Source organism: Osmerus eperlanus, chromosome 5, assembly GCF_963692335.1.
Source record: "Osmerus eperlanus chromosome 5, fOsmEpe2.1, whole genome shotgun sequence".
Taxonomy (NCBI): Eukaryota; Metazoa; Chordata; class Actinopteri; order Osmeriformes; family Osmeridae; genus Osmerus; species Osmerus eperlanus.
The window spans coordinates 583,032-602,826 of record NC_085022.1 but is presented as its reverse complement, the minus strand read 5'-3'; the positions used below and the strand labels follow the sequence as shown (position 1 = coordinate 602,826).

Sequence of the window (19,795 nt, the reverse complement as noted above, 5' to 3'; positions counted from 1 at the left end):
CATTGGCTAATCAAAGAGAATTCTTTGTCGCCTAGCGTGAAATTTGGTCGCATATCTGAGTGATTTACTAGCATTGTAGAGGGCTGATACACAAACACACACCACACATACCATACACATTCTCTCACTCAAACACACACACAGTACCTGAGGAGCACTATCTCAGCCAGGTGGGCTCCACTGTGACTCCTGTTATTCTTGTCTTCACTTCTCCCTGCTTCTACACCACGTTCCAAAGTATTATGCAAATTGGATTTGTGTCATAAACATAATTATTTTTGTTTTTCAATTAAACTTATGGATGGTATTGTGTCTCAGGGCTCTTTGGATCACTGAAATCAATCTCAGAAACCTGTGATAATTAGTTTGCCAGGTGAGCCCAATTAAAGTAAAACTACTTAAGATGGACGTTCCACATTAATAATCAGGCCACAGGTTTCAAGCAATATGGGAAAGAAAAAACATCTCTGCTGCCGAAAAGTGTCAAATAGTGCAATGCCTTGGACAAGGTATTAAAACATTAGATATTTCAAAAAAACGTATGCGTGATCATCGTACTGTGAAGAGATTTGTGGCTGATTCAGAGCACAGACCGTTTTGTGCAGATAAAGGCATAAGGAGGAATGTTTCTGCTAGAAAAATTTATCGGATTAAGAGAGCAGTGGCTAAAATGCCATTACAAAGCAGCAAACAGGTATTTGAAGCTGCTGGTGCCTCTGGAGTCCCACGAACCTCAAGGTGTAGGATCCTCCAGAGGCTTGCAGTTGTGTATAAACCTACTATTCGGCCACCCCTAACCAATGCTCACAAGCAGACTGGGCAGACTGGGCTCACTGCTCTGCAATGGGCCCAGAAATACATGAAGACTAATTTTCAAACAGTCTTGTTTACTGATGAGTGCCGTGCCACCCTGGATGGTCCAGATGGATGGAGTAGTGGATGGTTGGTGGATGGCCACCATGTCCCAACAAAGCTGCGACGTCAGCAAGGAGGTGGCGGAGTTATGTTTTGGGCCGGAATCATGGGGAGAGAGCTGGTAGGCCCCTTTGGGGTCCCTGAAGGTGTGAAAATGACCTTGGCAAAGTATAGAGTTTCTGACTTTCCACTTTCTTCAATGGTACAAAAAGAAGAACTGTGCCTTCCGTAGCAAAATCATCTTCATGCATGACAATGCACCATGTCATGCTGCAAAGAATACCTCTGTGTCATTGGCTGCTATGGGCATAAAAGGAGAGAAACTCTTTGTGTGGCCACCATCCTCAACCCTATTGAGGCAGTTTGCATCAAAACAGCAGCTCTGGGAGGCTATTCTGACATCCTGCAAAGAAATTCAAGCAGAAACTCTCCAAAAACTCACAAGTTCAATGGATGCAGGAATTGTGAAGGTGGTATCCAAGAAGGGCTCCTATGTTAACATGTTAAGATGTTTTTGATTGAAATAGCTTTTGATTTCAGTAAATATTACCTCCTAATGCTGCAAATTCAACAAATGACAATTTTTAGTTCTTTACAACCTATAAAATGTTTTGAAACTGTTATAATTTAACTGTTGCATAATAATTTGGAACAATGCATTTTGAGTAAAAAAAAAAAAAAAATTAATACTGTTATCATTGGGAGGTTTGTTCAATAAAATTTGAATTGTACCCTAACGGTTGATGACTTGATGAATTATACTGACTGTCATTTGCATCGACTATTTAGGAAAAACAGACAAAGATATAATTTGCATAATCATTTGGAACGCGGTGTGGTTGGCGTCCCAGAAACCAGACCCCTCCCTAATTCCCCTCCAAACCCCTCCCTAATCCCCCTCCAGACCCCTCCCTAATTCCCCTCCAGACCCCTCCCTAATTCCCCTCCAGACCCCTCCCTAATTCCCCTCCAAACCCCTCTCTAATCCCCCTCCAGACCCCTCCCTAATTCCCCTCCAAACCCCTCTCTAATCCCCCTCCAGACCCCTCCCTAATTCCCCTCCAGACCCCTCCCTAATTCCCCTCCCTAATTCCCCTCCAGACCCCTCCCTAATTCCCCTCCAGACCCCTCCCTAATTCCCCTCCAAACCCCTCTTCTATCCCCGGCGGCAACACAACCTCCATGCCGTCTGTTACTATGCACCCCTGTTTCCATAGCAACAGAAAGAGTTAATCTGGTTGACTCGCTCGTGCAGAGGGGCATGGCGTCTCATGCGCTTGCGCGTGTGTGCATTTACATTACATATTTAGCAGACGCTCCTATCCAGAGCGACTTGCAGTAAGTACAGGGACATTCCCCCTGAGGCAAGTAGGGTGAAGTGCCTTGCCCAAGGACACAATGTCGTTTTGCACGGCCAGGATTCAAACCGGCAACCTTGGGATTAATAGCCCGATTCCCTAACCGCTCAGCCATCTGACCCCTGCATGTCTAAATCCTTCACACTCTGACCATCACTAAGGAGATGAAACACCATCTCTGACCATCACTATGGAGATGAAACACCATCCGTGCGGATCACAGTCTGGTACTACTTGGATCAATTGTGTGCCTGAGTCCATATGTTTCTTTTACATTTACATTACATTTACATTTAGTCATTTAGCAGACGCTCTTATCTTACAGTAAGTACAGGGACATTCCCCCCGAGGCAAGTAGGGTGAAGTGCCTTGCCCAAGGACACAACGTCAGTTGGCATTGAGTTGGCATGACCGGGAATTGGCATTGAGTTGGCATGACCGGGAATCGAACTGGCGACCTTCGGATTACTAGCCCGACTCCCTCACCGCTCAGCCAACTGACTCCACTTTTGCTCTATAGGACTCCTATATAACTCCTGTGTGGCTCTATATGACTCCTGTGTGGCTCTATATGACTCCTATATGACTCCTGTGTGGGTCTACATGACTCCTGTGTGGGTCTATATGACTCCTGTGTGGGTCTACATGACTCCTATATGACTCCTGTGTGGGTCTAGATGACTCCTGTGTGGGTCTACATGACTCCTATATTTACATTTACATTTAGTCATTTAGCAGACGCTCTTATCCAGAGCGACTTACAGTAAGTACAGGGACATTCCCCCCGAGGCAAGTAGGGTGAAGTGCCTTGCCCAAGGACACAACGTCATTTTGCACTGCCGGGAATCGAACTGGCAACCTTCAGATTACTAGCCTGTGTCCCTAACCGCTCAGCCACCTGACTCCCAATATATGACTCCGGTGTGGGTCTATATGATTCCTGTGTGGGTCTATATGACTCCTGTGTGGGTCTATATGACGTGTGTGTGTACATCTTACCTTTTCTACCTTATTTCCAGATGACAAAGAAATCCCACAAACTCCACTGGGACAATTTCTATGAGAGCGAGCTGGTCAGTATAGTCTGAGTGTAGTAGATGTGTTGGTGTAATGGTGCTGGGTTGGGCCTATCACATCTCACACACTCTCTCAACCTTTTGAAGTGTATGTCCAGTGTGTGTGTGTCTCTCCCTGTGTACAGTGCGTACATGTGTGCGTGCGTGTGTGGTTCTCTTGCTGTCTCTGTACAGTGTGTGTGTCCAGAGTCTCCTCGCTAGCCTGCTACTGTCTGACAGCCTTTACCTCAGCTGGAGAGAGAATTGGTCATTGTGATGCCTGGATCATCTGTAGATTTTCTTAATTCTTAATATAAAATAACTTTAATGTGCTGGTTGACAAACACTAGAGAGAGTAGATTTGATTTGAAGAGGGAAGCAACACATGAAGAGGGAAGCAACACATGATCCCTCTCATGCTTCCTCTTCCCTCCCTCTCCCTCTCTCCCTCTCTCCCTCCCTCCCTCTCTCTCTCCCTCTCTCTCTCTCTCTCGTGTTTGTTTACATGCTGTGTGTCTCAGGACCTCTGACCCTAACTTCAGCCATGTGGCATGGAGAACTGTAGTAAATAGTTCAGCAAAGCTCTTTGAACTTTTACCTGTTAATACAGTTGCTAGGCACAGCTCTCTGAAGGAGGGGCACAGGACACTGTCTAATGAAGTATCACAATGACCAAACGTATTATTGATGTTTTAATTTGCTGTGTGGTGTGTTCTTGGCTTGATCGGTTGCACGCTGCCAGGTGTGACAGAACAAACAGGAAAGACTCTCAGGTGAGACTCTCAGGTGAGACTCTCAGGAGAGACTCTCAGGTGAGACTCTCAGGTGAGACTCTCAGGTGAGACTCTCAGGAGAGACTCTCAGGAGAGACTCTCAGGAGAGACTCTCAGGAGAGACTCTCAGGAGAGTCTCAGGAGAGACTCTCAGCTGAGACTCTCTGGTGAGACTCTCTGGTGAGACTCTTCAGGTGAGACTCTTCAGGTGAGACTCTCAGGATCAATGCAGGACAACCCCCAGACATCCTGTACAGCAGCCTGAAGATCAGCACAGTCAGCTGAATAGAGATGTCCTGCTCTCCCTGGTGAAGGAGAACAGAGCGTTCTGAATGGAACCCAGCTCACTCAACTCTGGTGTTTTTCGAACACATGGAGTAGAGTTAAGGGTTTGGTGGAGGACCAAAGGATTCCAGAGGAACTAGCCAACACTGATGTCTTAATTTTCCCTGCATCCCTCTGACACAGCAGACTCCCTGCCATCAGGAGGGAAAACAAACCCGTCAATTTGCAAAACTCTTGTCCAAGACTCACCCCAGGCTCACTAAGCCTCAAATCTCTTGTAATTGAAGAAACTGCAAATTTGACCTCCAAAGAAAATGTGCCCACTCTACAATTTACATTTAGTCATTTAGCAGACGCTCTTATCCAGAGCGACTTACAGTAAGTACAGGGACATTCCCCCGAGGCAAGTAGGGTGAAGTGTCTTGCCCAAGGACACAACGTCAGTTGGCATGACCGGGAATCGAACTGGCAACCTTCGGATTACTAGCCCGACTCCCTCACCGCTCAGCCAACTGACTCCCTTCAACTTACTGTACTTTATGTACCCTGGAATGATGAGCTGAAATCTAAACAATAGAACTGTAGCTGTTGGTGCTGCATGGTCCAGCAGAGGAGATGTGAGTGTCATCCTGCCTGCCCACTGGTCTGCTGCTGGTCTGCTGCTGGTCTGCTGTTGGTCTGCTGCTGGTCTGCTGCTGGTCTGCTGCTGGTCTGCTGTTGGTCTGCTGCTGGTCTGCTGCTGGTCTGCTGTTGGTCTGCTGCTGGTCTGCTGTTGGTCTGCTGCTGGTCTGCTGCTGGTCTGCTGCTGGTCTGCTGTTGGTCTGCTGCTGGTCTGCTGTTGGTCTGCTGCTGGTCTGCAGGGCTCTGCTGCTGGTCTGCTGTTGGTCTGCTGTTGGTCTGCTGTTGGTCTGCTGCTGGTCTGCTGCTGGTCTGCAGGGCTCTGCTGCTGGTCTGCTGCTGGTCTGCTGCTGGTCTGCTGTTGGTCTGCAGGGCTCTGCTGCTGGTCTGTGGAAATTACAGACCATGAACACTCACACGCTGTCCTAGTGTGTGAGGCCTGACGCCTGGGCCACACACATTTTTTCGCGAGACGCTTGCAAAATCGGCTGCAGGATGATAAAATACACCATAATAGTTGATATATTTGAATAAAAAACTATGTTATTACGATTTGACTACATTAATTGTAGACTACGGGGAACATTTGTAAAGTTGTAGACTTTATAATTATTTTTGTAGTATTACTTTGGAGGTCTACGTAGGCTACTTTACCAATATTCACTCTATATAAAACCTAACTACACAATGTTGGTAACGAACGGCCGTTCCATGTGGTTACCCTGATAAAAAAGAATGAAAACTAGAGAGGGTACAATTTCTGGGGAAATTGTAGGCTGTGCTTGCTTGCGTCGGTTGCACAGGGGTCCGTTTTTGAATGACATTTTTACAACTGATTTCTGTATATTTTATATGAAAATGCATAGTTATTATTTATAAAGATTAAATAGATTTAAAAAAAACTGACAAAAATGCTGCTCATTTACAACTGAAAATACGAGTGAAGTGTAGAATGAAATAGATGTCTTCTCATTTCCCCTGCAAGAGGCAGCCTCATCGTTGAATCAAAACGAATACATTTGGCAGGCCGGTGTAAAAATTGACCTAATCTCTATGACTTAAACGTCATTTTAAGTTTTTCCCTTCTCGTGATATTTTCAGGCATGTAGCCTACTCATTGCATTCATTCATTATTATAATACGGGTGGTTGAAATCAAGCATTCTGATTGGTTGAGAGTGAGTCACGGGGTGTGCTTTATTGAGCATAAAGTACTGTACGGTGTACAGGTGATTACAGTACGCCTGTTTACATTTGCCTTAAAATGGAGCGTTCCATATTAGTGCGCACTCAAAATAACGGTTACATTTTTGGTTGTCATTGGTCATTTTCGTTGTCACTTGGTTGTCATTTCAAGATTAACAGTAAGCAAACATGTTTCATGTTAACTTCGATCTTTTTGGGGGAAGAACTTTTGATGAGTGGTTAGCCGAAGATGAGAGAGCAAGAGTGAGCAAGAGTGGTCGAAAGCGATGTCATCAGAGACGAAGGGGACATGAGAAACGTTTTCCATGGATGCACAATTAGTGGAAATATCCAAATCAATATAAGCAAACCGTAACATGTTTAGACCTAATGTTTAAAATAAATATTATTTTATTGAAAGTGTCCCATTGTCATTGTTGTTATTTTAAAGGCAGCTTTTATGAAATGAGCAAAGTCAATTGCGAGATCTAGCTAGCTAGCTAGGCTAACAAACGTGAAGTTCACAATGCTGTTTGTCCGTTGCATAGCAACAGCCACTGTTTACAGGGACTATTTTCTCTCGGATACTGAAATGCGATACACAATGTTTGTTGTCTATAACTATTTTGTGCTGAAAGGCAGCTTACTATTTATTTCCTATTTATAATTTCGCTGGCAACCGTATTATAAAAGCAATAAGGTACGAGAGGCAGTACTTTATCGCCAATAAAGGACGTGTTCAAGGGTGTTGTTAGGCCCGACGCGCAGCGGAGGCTACTGTTTCCGAAAGTAGATGTACTTCCTTAATAATATCAGCTTATATTGTAGTTACATTACACATCACAATTGTGTGTCGAAAAAAAAAAGGAAAGCTCAGATGAGGTGAAAGGCTTGGTGACCGGCGCGGAGAAATGTGCGTGCACAACCTTGAGCCGATCGTAGCCGATCGTGACGCTTCCGGGCGCTTAGCAGCGTGTCCCAGGTGTGAGGAGGACACTCGCACACACACCCAGAGACACACACACACACCCAGAGACACACACACACACCCAGAGACACACACACACACACCCAGTCACACACCCAGACACACACCCAGAGGCACACACACACACCCAGAGACACACACACACACACCCAGACACACACACACACACCCAGACACACACCCAGAGACACACACCCAGAGACACACACACACACACCCAGACACCCAGACACACACACCAGTATCATTAGATTGTGAAGGCGCTCTGTTGTCACCCAGCCAGAGGGACCAGACCAGTCTGTCTGCCAGCACGTCCCCCTCCCAGCACTGTGGCTTGACACAGCACTCTGGGTGTGTGTTTGTGTGTGTGTGCATGTCTGTGTCCCTCACCGCTCCCCAGCTACACCACGCTGGCTGCCCATGCTGGCTGCCCACGCTGGCTGCCCACGCTGGCTGCCCACGCTGGCTGCCCACGCTGGCTGCCCACTCTGGCTGCCCACGCTGGCTTGTGGGAGTGTAGGTACTGGAGTTTCCAATGTAAAGTTTGCAGTGGCTGTGGTTTGACGCAAGGCTGAGGTGAGTGTATGTATCATGTTTTAATGCTAAATTCTGTGTGTGTGTTACTCCAGCAGGACTGTTTCTCTGTGGAGGGGGAGGACTTAAAGCATGACTTTGAGAGGCTGCAGTTGGCCATGGAGATGGTGGGATTCCTCCCCGCTACACGCAAGCAGTAAGAACTCACACAAGATGTCCTCCCACGACATGCACCTCTCTATCTCTTCTCTCTCTCTGTGTCTCTCTATCTCTCCTATCTCTGTCTCTCTCTTCTCACATCCTGACGTAACTTTTTTCTTTCTTCATCCCACCATCATGTCATGTAACACACAACACACACAGAGGTCAACTTCACGATTCTTCCTGTCTTCCACTGCCCCTCTGTCTCTTTCTCTGTATCTTTGTCTCTCTCTGTGTCTGTCTCTCTCTGTCTCTCTCTGTGTCTGTCTCTCTGTGTCTGTCTCTCTCTGTTTCTCTGTCTCTCTTTCTCTCTGTCTCTCTCTTTCTCTCTGTCTGTCTGTCTGTCTCCCCCCCAGGATATTCTCTCTGTTGTCTGCCATCCTGCTGCTGGGTAACATCCGCTACAAGAAAAAGACCTACAGAGATGACTCCATAGACATCTGCAACCCAGAAGTGCTGCCCACAGTCTCACAGCTACTGGAGGTGAGGCTCCACAAACACACACACACCAGAACAGAACAGGACTGGACACACACAGACCACACACACACACCATAACAAGACTGGACACACACACACACACCAGAACAGACAGACACACACACAACAAAAACACACCAGAACAGGACCTGACACACACCACTCACACACACCAGAACAGGACCGGACACACGCAAACACACACACACACATCACACACCAGACCTATGTACCCATGATAGATAATGAAAGAGATATGTGACCCTTAGGGATTGACAATCTGCATTTAAGTGCTCAGTTTTGGCCCTCACAGTAAACCATGTAGCAGTGCTCAGTGTGAGGCTGTTTTCAAGCACAGTAAAATGCCATGATGACAAATACCGTCTACACAGCTAGTTCTGATGGCTGCTGGAGTGTTCAGTTTAGCTGCCGTGTGTGGAGCCAACAGAACCAGTCCTGGAAGTGTTCCTCTCATTATCCCTCACTCTGACCCTCACCAACACTGGAGGACCTGAGATATCTGCAGAGGAAGTCATCCTCTCATTATCCCTCACTCTGACCCTCACCAACACTGGAGGACCTGAGATATCTGCAGAGGAAGTCATCCTCTCATTATCCCTCACTCTAACCCTCACCAACACTGGAGGACCTGAGGTATCCGCAGAGGAAGCGTTCCTCTCATTAGCCCTCACTCTGACCCTCACCAACACTGTGGAGGAACTGAAATATTTGTATTGCATCGTGGTATTATTTTTGCATTAATTAGCCAGCTACTGTAATCGAGTTGTTTAAGTATGTGAGATGTTATTGTTGCTCAATGATATTCAGTTTCGCTCCTCGTGCCTGCCAGCTGAGATGTGGTTCCTTTACGCTGGGGCCAGGAAATAAAGACCATTCCTTGACTCTGAACTGTAGAACTCTGCATTTCTGATCGCGGGGATAATAAGCAAACCTTTCCTTTGCACGGAATCTACACTTCTTCAGACAAGACCAGACCATAACTCCTTCAGACCTCACCTCACCTCCTTCACACCTCACCACACTTTAAGACCTCACCACACCTCCTTCAGACCTCACCACACCTCACCACACCTCCTTCAGACCTCACCACACCTCATTCACACCTCACCACACCTCACCAGACATCACCACACCTCCTTCAGACCTCCTTCAGACCTCACCACACCTCCTTCACACCTCACCTCACCACACATCACCACACCTCCTTCAGACCTCCTTCAGACCTCACCACACCTCCTTCACACCTCACCACACCTCCTTCAGACCTCACCACACCTCCTTCACACCTCACCACACCTCCTTCAGACCTCATCACACCTCACCACACCTCACCAGACATCACCACATCTCCTTCAGACCTCACCTCACCTCCTTCACACCTCACCACACCTCAACACACCTCCTTCAGACCTCACCACACCTCAACACACCTCCTTCAGACCTCACCACACCTCCTTCACACCTCACCACACCTCCTTGAGACCTCACCACACCTCCTTCACACCTCACCACACCTCACCAGACATCCCCACACCTCCTTCAGACCTCACCACACCTCACCAGACATCACCACACCTCCTTCAGACCTCCTTAACACCTCACCACACCTCCTTCACACCTCACCACACCTCCTTCAGACCTCACCACACCTCCTTCACACCTCACCACACCTCCTTCAGACCTCACCATACCTCCTTCAGACCTTACTTTAAAACTGTACGCACATGCTCATATAAGCCCACATACACCCCCCGACAGCCATGTGAGCCCCATTGGCCCTGGCAGCTGTTGTGTGGCCCAGCCTCACGTCCCTGTGGACAGGAGAGGCATCTGTCTCAACACTGTCCTGCTGTCACCACTACGTCTGGGACCAGGTTCACGCCTGCGACCATGTCTGGGAGCCCAGTCGTGTGTTTGTGTGCACGCTCTTAAAACTACTGACTAGCTATGCAGGGTTACTTTGAGCATCGTCTCCGTAGAAACATTGAATGGTAATGACTTGTAATGTGTTGAAAGGTTCAGTGAGAGATGCCCCTGTGTGAGCAGAGGAAGTGTTCAGCGCTGAGCTGCTCTGTGTTGCAGGTGAAGGAGGACATTCTGTTTGAGGCGCTGACCACCAGGAAGACCGTCACCGTAGGAGACAGGCTCATCGTACCGTACAAGCTGGCTGAGGTGAGCACAACCCCTCCAGAGAGAGAGAGAGAGAGAGAGAGAGAGAGAGAGAGAGAGAGAGAGAGAGAGAGAGAGAGAGAGAGAGAGAGAGAGAGAGAGAGAGAGAGAGAGAGAGAGAGAGAGAGAGAGAGAGAGAGAGAGAGAGAGAGAGAGAGAGAGAGAGAGAGAGAGAGAGAGAGAGAGAGAGAGAGAGAGAGAGAGAGAGAGAGAGAGAGAGAGAGAGAGAGAGAGAGAGAGAGAGAGAGAGAGAGAGAGAGGAGAGAGAGAGGGAGAGGGAGAGGGAGAGGGAGAGGGAGAGGGAGAGAGAGGGAGAGAGAGGGAGAGAGAGGGAGAGAGAGGGAGAGAGAGGGAGAGAGAGGGAGAGGGAGAGGGAGAGGGAGAGGGAGAGGGAGAGGGAGAGGGAGAGGGAGAGGGAGAGGGAGAGGGAGAGGGAGAGGGAGAGGGAGGGAGAGAGAGGGAGGGAGAGGGAGGGAGGGAGGGAGAGAGAGGGAGGGAGGGAGAGAGAGGGAGGGAGGGAGAGAGAGGGAGGGAGGGAGGGAGAGAGAGGGAGGGAGGGAGAGAGAGAGAGGGAGAGAGAGAGAGGGAGGGAGAGAGAGGGAGGGAAAGAGGGAAAGAGGGAAAGAGGGAAAGAGAGAGAGAGAGAGCTGGATGAGGGAAGTCTCTCCATCACAGTGTCACACAAGCCGTCAGCATGTCTACCAACACGAGTGCTTATAAAGAATAAAGATCCATCTATCTACTATCCATCACACCCATACGTGTCTATCCATCAGGCCGATCCCTCAGTCCTCCGCCCTGAGCTGGAGCAGCGTGGAGGGGGGAGCAGCGCTTGCTGTTGCCCAGGTGTCTGCAGTCCCAGCTGGGGAAACCAGACCTGGTGTGTCCTGGAGCCAGCTGGGCTGCTGGAATCTATGACTTTGAACCGTTACATAAAACCCTGTTATTGTATGAGGGATCTGTGAAAGGGGCAAGTGTCTCTCCCTCTCTTTCTCCCTCTCTCCCCCTGTTTCCCAACCACACATCGTGTGGTGTCCCATCGTGTGGTTGGGACACATCGTGTGGTTGGGACACCTGCTGTGTGTTCCACACCTCCTGTGTGGAAGGAGGAACACACAGGAGGTGTGTTCAACACCTCCTGTGTGTTTGCGAGCCATGAGCCAGAGAGGGAAAGCACATTCAGCTCAGTTCAGCACCAACACCCTGCTAATCTCCAGCACAAGCAAGGCCTGTCTGAGGCTTGCACCAGGCCTGTCTGAGGCTTGCACCAGGCCTGTCTGAGGCTTGCAGCAGGCCTGTCTGAGGCTTGCACCAGGCCTGTCTGAGGCTTGCACCAGGCCTGTCTGAGGCTTGCACCAGGCCTGTCTGAGGCTTGCACCAGGCCTGTCTGAGGCTTGCACCAGGCCTGTCTGAGGCTTGCACCAGGCCTGTCTGAGGCTTGCAGCAGGCCTGAATAAAACCACTTCAAGTAAGAACTGTAAGAACTACTTCCACATAACATTCGTGACAGTAGATGTTTGCAGCTAGGTGTCCAAAAGCAGTCATCTCCGTTCCCATCCTTTACGAAGCCACTGAATGGCGTCATTTTGATCCTAGCGTGAAGTCTTGCATAATGCAAATAGCCGTACACAACCTCTGGAGCACAAGTGACGGCCCCTGGATAAAAATAAAACAACAATCAATAATGCAGGAGGGAACAGAAGGCTTTTAGAGATGAGATTTTGCTTCATCACAATTCCTCCATTCCTCCACAGTGGTGGCAGTGTGGATGACACACTGCCACCACTGTGGATGACACACTGCCACCACTGTGGATGACACACTGCCACCACTGTGGATGACACACTGCCTCCACTGTGGATGACACACTGCCTCCACTGTGGATGACACACTGCCACCACTGTGGATGACACACTGCCACCACTGTGGATGACACACTGCCTCCACTGTGGATGACACACTGCCACCACTGTGGATGACACACTGCCTCCACTGTGGATGACACACGGGGACCATCAGATTGCTAGGAAAAAGTGACAGCTAGAATGGTTGAAATTGCTGCAAAAACAAAAAACTGGATACTTGATGAAGGCAACATTTGAAGTACAAAGTCATAATTTCGCTTGAAGTCCTAATTTATTTGTCTGACAATGTCATGTCCTGTTTGTAGCTATATTTGCTCGGTCTCAAGACAGGCTTTGGTCTTTCGTCTCCCCAACGTGATGTAATGCAATGCATTGTGGGGGAAGGAGATTCATTGCAAACTGCTGTACACAAAACACAGTACTGCTGCAGCAGAACATAGTGCTGCACTCCTGTACCTGGCTAGACTGCTGTAGAACACAGTAGTGCTGCACTCCTGTACCTGGCTAGACTGCTGTAGAACACAGTAGTGCTGCACTCCTGTACCTGGCTAGACTGCTGTAGAACACAGTAGTGCTGCACTCCTGTACCTGGCTAGACTGCTGTAGAACACAGTAGTGCTGCACTCCTGTACCTGGCTAGACTGCTGTAGAACACAGTAGTGCTGCACTCCTGTACCTGGCTAGACTGCTGTAGAACACAGTAGTGCTGCACTCCTGTACCTGGCTAGACTGCTGTAGAACACAGTAGTGCTGCACTCCTGTACCTGGCTAGACTGCTGTAGAACACAGTAGTGCTGCACTCCTGTACCTGGCTAGACTGCTGTAGAACACAGTAGTGCTGCACTCCTGTACCTGGCTAGACTGCTGTAGAACACAGTAGTGCTGCACTCCTGTACCTGGCTAGACTGCTGTAGAACACAGTAGTGCTGCACTCCTGTACCTGGCTAGACTGCTGTAGAACACAGTAGTGCTGCACTCCTGTACCTGGCTAGACTGCTGTAGAACACAGTAGTGCTGCACTCCTGTACCTGGCTAGACTGCTGTAGAACACAGTAGTGCTGCACTCCTGTACCTGGCTAGACTGCTGTAGAACACAGTAGTGCTGCACTCCTGTACCTGGCTAGACTGCTGTAGAACACAGTAGTGCTGCACTCCTGTACCTGGCTAGACTGCTGTAGAACACAGTAGTGCTGCACTCCTGTACCTGGCTAGACTGCTGTAGAACACAGTAGTGCTGCACTCCTGTACCTGGCTAGACTGCTGTAGAACACAGTAGTGCTGCACTCCTGTACCTGGCTAGACTGCTGTAGAACACAGTAGTGCTGCACTCCTGTACCTGGCTAGACTGCTGTAGAACACAGTAGTGCTGCACTCCTGTACCTGGCTAGACTGCTGTAGAACACAGTAGTGCTGCACTCCTGTACCTGGCTAGACTGCTGTAGAACACAGTAGTGCTGCACTCCTGTACCTGGCTAGACTGCTGTAGAACACAGTAGTGCTGCACTCCTGTACCTGGCTAGACTGCTGTAGAACACAGTAGTGCTGCACTCCTGTACCTGGCTAGACTGCTGTAGAACACAGTAGTGCTGCACTCCTGTACCTGGCTAGACTGCTGTAGAACACAGTAGTGCTGCACTCCTGTACCTGGCTAGACTGCTGTAGAACACAGTAGTGCTGCACTCCTGTACCTGGCTAGACTGCTGTAGAACACAGTAGTGCTGCACTCCTGTACCTGGCTAGACTGCTGTAGAACACAGTAGTGCTGCACTCCTGTACCTGGCTAGACTGCTGTAGAACACAGTAGTGCTGCACTCCTGTACCTGGCTAGACTGCTGTAGAACACAGTAGTGCTGCACTCCTGTACCTGGCTAGACTGCTGTAGAACACAGTAGTGCTGCACTCCTGTACCTGGCTAGACTGCTGTAGAACACAGTAGTGCTGCACTCCTGTACCTGGCTAGACTGCTGTAGAACACAGTAGTGCTGCACTCCTGTACCTGGCTAGACTGCTGTAGAACACAGTAGTGCTGCACTCCTGTACCTGGCTAGACTGCTGTAGAACACAGTTGTGCTGCACTCCTGTACCTGGCTAGACTGCTGTAGAACACAGTAGTGCTGCACTCCTGTACCTGGCTAGACTGCTGTAGAACACAGTAGTGCTGCACTCCTGTACCTGGCTAGACTGCTGTAGAACACAGTAGTGCTGCACTCCTGTACCTGGCTAGACTGCTGTAGAACACAGTAGTGCTGCACTCCTGTACCTGGCTAGACTGCTGTAGAACACAGTAGTGCTGCACTCCTGTACCTGGCTAGACTGCTGTAGAACACAGTAGTGCTGCACTCCTGTACCTGGCTAGACTGCTGTAGAACACAGTAGTGCTGCACTCCTGTACCTGGCTAGACTGCTGTAGAACACAGTAGTGCTGCACTCCTGTACCTGGCTAGACTGCTGTAGAACACAGTAGTGCTGCACTCCTGTACCTGGCTAGACTGCTGTAGAACACAGTAGTGCTGCACTCCTGTACCTGGCTAGACTGCTGTAGAACACAGTAGTGCTGCACTCCTGTACCTGGCTAGACTGCTGTAGAACACAGTAGTGCTGCACTCCTGTCAGGAGCAGGATAGAGGGGGAGGAAAGAGAGTTGTGTTACAATGACTCATCATTCCTTTGTCACTGATACTGTACTGCAAGGAGGGAGAGAGGCAGGCAGGGAGGCAGAGATGATGTTTTCTACAGTAAGTCCCAGCTGAAGGCTTTGTTTGGGAACTGCTGAACTTGTATTCTGGCACAGCAGTTGATGTTTTAAGACCACGTACTGTAGGAAGATTAGTAAGCACTGAAAGATAGGAGAAACATCTGGACTCATTCTTAAAGAAAAAAGTTAAATATGGTGGCCACAGACACACATGCATGTGTTCTCTCTGTCTGGTGGGCTAATCTGCTGGGTACTGGACATCTGTTTGCCATGCAGTGTAATGGACATCCGTTTCTGTGGAGGGTGTTCGGGTTTTTCGTGCCTATACCATCCTAATCTACATTATGTAAGGTCTTGTGTAAGAAGGACTTTAACTCTGTGCTGTCCTGTTTGTCTTACGGTGTGTCACAGTGTTATGGGGGGAGGAGTGAGGGGGGGGGGGGGGGTGAGGGAGCTAATAGGATCAGCCGTCACTCCAGATTACAGGAATGCTCAGTGTATAGGCATCTGATTGGAGAAAAGAGGGATGTGGGTGACATGTCCCTGTGTTGATGTGTGTGTGTGTGCGTGTGTGTGCGCGCAGGCTGGAACAGTTCGTGACTCCATGGCCAAGTCTCTTTACAGCGCTCTGTTTGACTGGATCGTCTTCAGGACCAACCATGCCCTGCTCAACACCAAGGACCTGGAGGACAGCGCCACGGTAGGACACACAAACCGTATACACACCCACACACACAGCATACATACCACACACACACAGGTCAGTAAGGCACTTCACAAAGGTCGTTTGAGACTCTTGAATTGTTAAAGTGTATTAGAGTGTGTGTGTGTGTGTGTGTGTGTGGAGAGTTGGGGAACTCAGACGAGATGGTGCCCTCACCTCTCTTTCTGTTCAGATCCGTCTGTCTATTGGTTCTTCTTTCATTTTCTGTTGCTCTCCCACTCTGTTTTGGCTCTGTCTGTACAGTATTGTTGGGGTTGAAGGGTAACATGAGTCCACAAAGGATTGTGTGTGTGTGTGTGTGTGCTCGTGTGTGTGTGTGTGCTCGTGTGTGTGTGTGTGTGTGTGTGTGTGTGTGTGTGTGTGTGTGTGTGTGTGTGTGTGTGTGCTCGTGTGCTCTAAGGCAGCTTGATGTGCCCACTGCCCAGAGGGCATCCTGGGATTAGATAACAGATGGTTGTGGCTCCTCCTCCTCCTGTGTGTGTGTGCTCTCACCACGGACGCAGGGAAGATGCCAGGCTGCCCTCTCTCCTCTGCCCTCCTGAGGGATCATCCTAGTGATGCGTGCTGCCCTGGCTGTCAGCGGTGTTTAGCTGTTTGTGTTTGTCTGCCTCAGCTAGTCTGTGTGTCTGCTCTTTATAGAGCTGGAGAGATCCGATTAGAGCCCGACCGATAAAGGATTTTTAAGGCCGATACAAATATTTGGTGATTTAAATTGTCCGATATATATATATATATATATATATAAAAATTTAAAAAAATCCAGAAACGCATAACAAAACATAAACAGATTTCCCTAACACTCTGCCCAACTCTGGCTGGATCAGATGTTTGTAGGGTTTGTGGCGTTCTAAACACGAGTGTTGCCAACAGGGACTTTGTATTTTTTATATTCATTTATCGGCCATTATGAGCCTTGATTTTGTACCTTGTTTGTTTGTTTGTATTGTGAAGGCATAATAATAAAAAAAAAGATTTAAAAAAATTATCAGCCATTATAAATGCCGATACCAATAGTAAATTAGGAAAATGCCTAATATCGATAATATCGGCACGCTGATAAATCGGTCGGGCTCTAGATCAGGACATATTTAGACTGATGTGGTTTCAACCTCAAGAAGGATCCTTCTTTCCCTCCCCCTCCCTCCCTCCTCTGTATTTAAGTTCTCCCTACCTCAGAGCAAAACTGATGGTCTAATAGAGTCTGAGAACTAGCATATTGAATCGTAGCTGTATGTCAATAATTTATACCCTCCTCTCTCTCTACCCCAAAAGGGTATTTGCCTTGATAATAATACTATAAAGTTGCTAGCTTAAAGGTCCACTTTAATCTTCTTTTTACAGAGACATATTTTATACATCATGTTACTACATACATGCTCTGCTCTTCTTACCTTGAGGATGTGTTTATATTTTACATAGAACATCAGTTAATTTTATTGAAGTGTGTTTCCAGGTTTTAACTCATTTGTTCTGTTGTAGACTCTCTCCATCGGCGTTCTGGACATCTTTGGGTTTGAGGACTACGAGAACAATAGCTTTGAACAGTTCTGTATTAACTTTGCCAACGAGAGACTGCAGCATTACTTCAACCAGCACATCTTCAAACTAGAACAGGTACGACTGCTGTTGGGTGGATTCTGTTCTCTTGGGGTGTAACGGGGTGTTCGTTCAGGAGGACCCTGCTGGTCTGATGTGTGACTCAGAGATGTGTGCCTGTGATGCCTGCAGCAATTACACTGAAAGCAGTTCTGCTTTGTTTATGGGTTACATGCTACTAACCCTAACCCTAACCCACACAACAACTATTGTGGTGTGTGTGCGTGTTTTACTGTATCTCAACATCGTTCCACACAACAGCGCAGTGTGTGTACCACTGTCGGGGTATGTGAGTGTGTGAGTGTGTTTGTGAGAGTGTGTGTGTGTGTGTGTGTGTGAGTGAGTGAGTGTGTGAGAGTGTGTGTGTGTGTGTGTGTGTGTGTGTGTGTGTGTGTGTGTGTGTGTGTGTGTGTGTGTGAGAGTGTGTGTGTGTGTGTGTGTGTGTGTGGGGGGGGGGGTAAAGAGACGTGTAAGGCTGCCCCCATCTGAATCTCGCCTCTGTCTGTGTTTACTCTGGAAGCACCAAGTACTGCTGCATTGTGCTGTTGTTTGGTCTTCTGTTTGGTCTGCTTCCTCGTGTTTGGTCCAGTTAAACTAGTTCTTCCTCACTGGTGCCACTTTCCCAGAAGGAACATCCAAGAGCGGAAATCTATCCTGACGACATTGTAGTGAGGGAAGAGAGAAGAAGGCTGCTCTGGGAGACTGACTGAGCTGGGGGCTAGAAGTTAGAGAGCTGGGTGAGGTGGGTGAACAGGGCAGAGCAGGGCAGGGCGGGCAGAGCAGGGCAGGGCAGAGCAGGGCAGGGCAGAGCAGAGCAGAGCAGGGCAGGGCAGGGCAGAGCAGGGCATAAAACTCCTGTTCCTGCTGTAATCCAGGAAGGTTTAAACCTCGACTGCCCTGAGGTTGATGGACATTACTAATCCCAGCAGGCTGGAGGCACAGCAGGGCTGGAGGCACAGCAGGGCTGGAGGCACAGCAGGGCTGGAGGCACAGCAGGGCTGGAGGCACCCAGCAGGGCTGGAGGCACAGCAGGGCTGGAGGCACAGCAGGGCTGGAGGCACAGCAGGGCTGGAGGCACAGCAGGGCTGGAGGCACAGCAGGGCTGGAGGCACAGCAGGGCTGGAGGCACAGGGAAAAATGTTTTATTTGCTTAAATACTTTAATTCCAGCACCACCCTCATGAGTCAGTCGTGACTCAATCTTAAATTATGTTTGAGAAAAGTATCCTTTTCCACTTTTTTACTTTTGGAGGGTTTCCTCCTTAAGCTCTCTTATAGTTCTGCTTTCCTAGTTTCTGTTAACTTTGCTGCACACTTCTTCACATTGTATTGATCTAACAGACGCTTGTCTCCAAAGGGATGTACAATTAGAGCCCATAGAAAGTCCAGCAGAAGCTCTAGGACCAGAAGCGTCCAGTTCTAGTACCTCTAGTACCTGGAAGCACGGTGTGTTCTGTCTACATGCTGTATGTCTGTGCCCTCAGGAGGAGTACAGGGCAGAGGGCATCACCTGGCACAACATCGACTACATCGACAACACGGGCTGCATCCACCTGATCAGCAGGAAGCCCACAGGCCTGCTCCCCCTGCTGGACGAGGAGAGCAAGTATGTCATCGCACCATCCTGCAGGGAAATACTAAACATGATGAAATATGAAGATGTGATGATTTATGTTTTAAAAACGATATGGGTTGATAAGGTGTTAGAAGCACCACACATCCTCTTTGTACTGAAAGGACTCGTTGATAGTTGACAGTCTCATCTATTGGCTGTGACTGGAAGCTGGAAGAGAGGGGGTTGTGTTCCCAGAGAGGGTCTCTCCTCTCAGCCCCCTGCTGGGATTAATTCCAACACACGGAGGAATGCGATGCTAATGACTATAAACCCCACTCCACTCCCCTGCCCTCCGCTCCCCTCCCCTGCCACGCCCTCCCCTCCCCTGCCACGCCCTCCCCTCCCCTGCCACGCCCTCCCCTCCCCTGCCACGCCCTCCCCTCCCCTGCCACGCCCTCCCCTCCCCTGCCACGCCCTCCTCCGCCCTCCCCTCCCCTGCCCTCCCCTACCCCTCTAGTTTCCCACAGGCCTCTAACCAGACTCTGCTGGATAAGTTCCAGCGGCAACACGAGGGCAGCAGCTACATCGAGTTCCCCGCTGTCATGGAGCCCGCCTTCATCATCCGCCACTATGCCGGCAAGGTCAAGTACCGGGTCAAGGTGAGGCGGCCGCTAATGTAGAAGTGTGTGTGCAAGCGTGTTTGTGAGAGTGTGTGTGTCGTGCTGTTACAGAAGTCAGGTGAACCAGCGTTACCAAGCAACAAGCCTGTCCCCTCCTCCT

The 19,795-nt window shown here is 49.0% G+C and overlaps 1 protein-coding gene across 6 annotated transcripts in view; it reads left to right on the top strand.

Annotated features, from left to right (window-relative positions):
• myo9ab (myosin IXAb) overlaps positions 1-19,795 on the top strand; it is a 96,784-nt gene that overhangs the window by 46,747 nt on the left and 30,242 nt on the right. For 5 of the 6 annotated variants that reach the window (XM_062460895.1, XM_062460894.1, XM_062460890.1 and 2 more), the window contains exons 6-13: positions 3,293-3,346; positions 7,806-7,906; positions 8,268-8,394; positions 10,495-10,584; positions 15,725-15,841; positions 17,345-17,479; positions 18,945-19,066; positions 19,533-19,674. In XM_062460895.1, coding sequence (XP_062316879.1) covers positions 3,293-3,346; positions 7,806-7,906; positions 8,268-8,394; positions 10,495-10,584; positions 15,725-15,841; positions 17,345-17,479; positions 18,945-19,066; positions 19,533-19,674 — 888 coding nt within the window. The remainder of the gene's footprint in view (positions 1-3,292; positions 3,347-7,805; positions 7,907-8,267; positions 8,395-10,494; positions 10,585-15,724; positions 15,842-17,344; positions 17,480-18,944; positions 19,067-19,532; positions 19,675-19,795) is intronic. The other variant, XM_062460891.1, reaches the window with a different exon arrangement.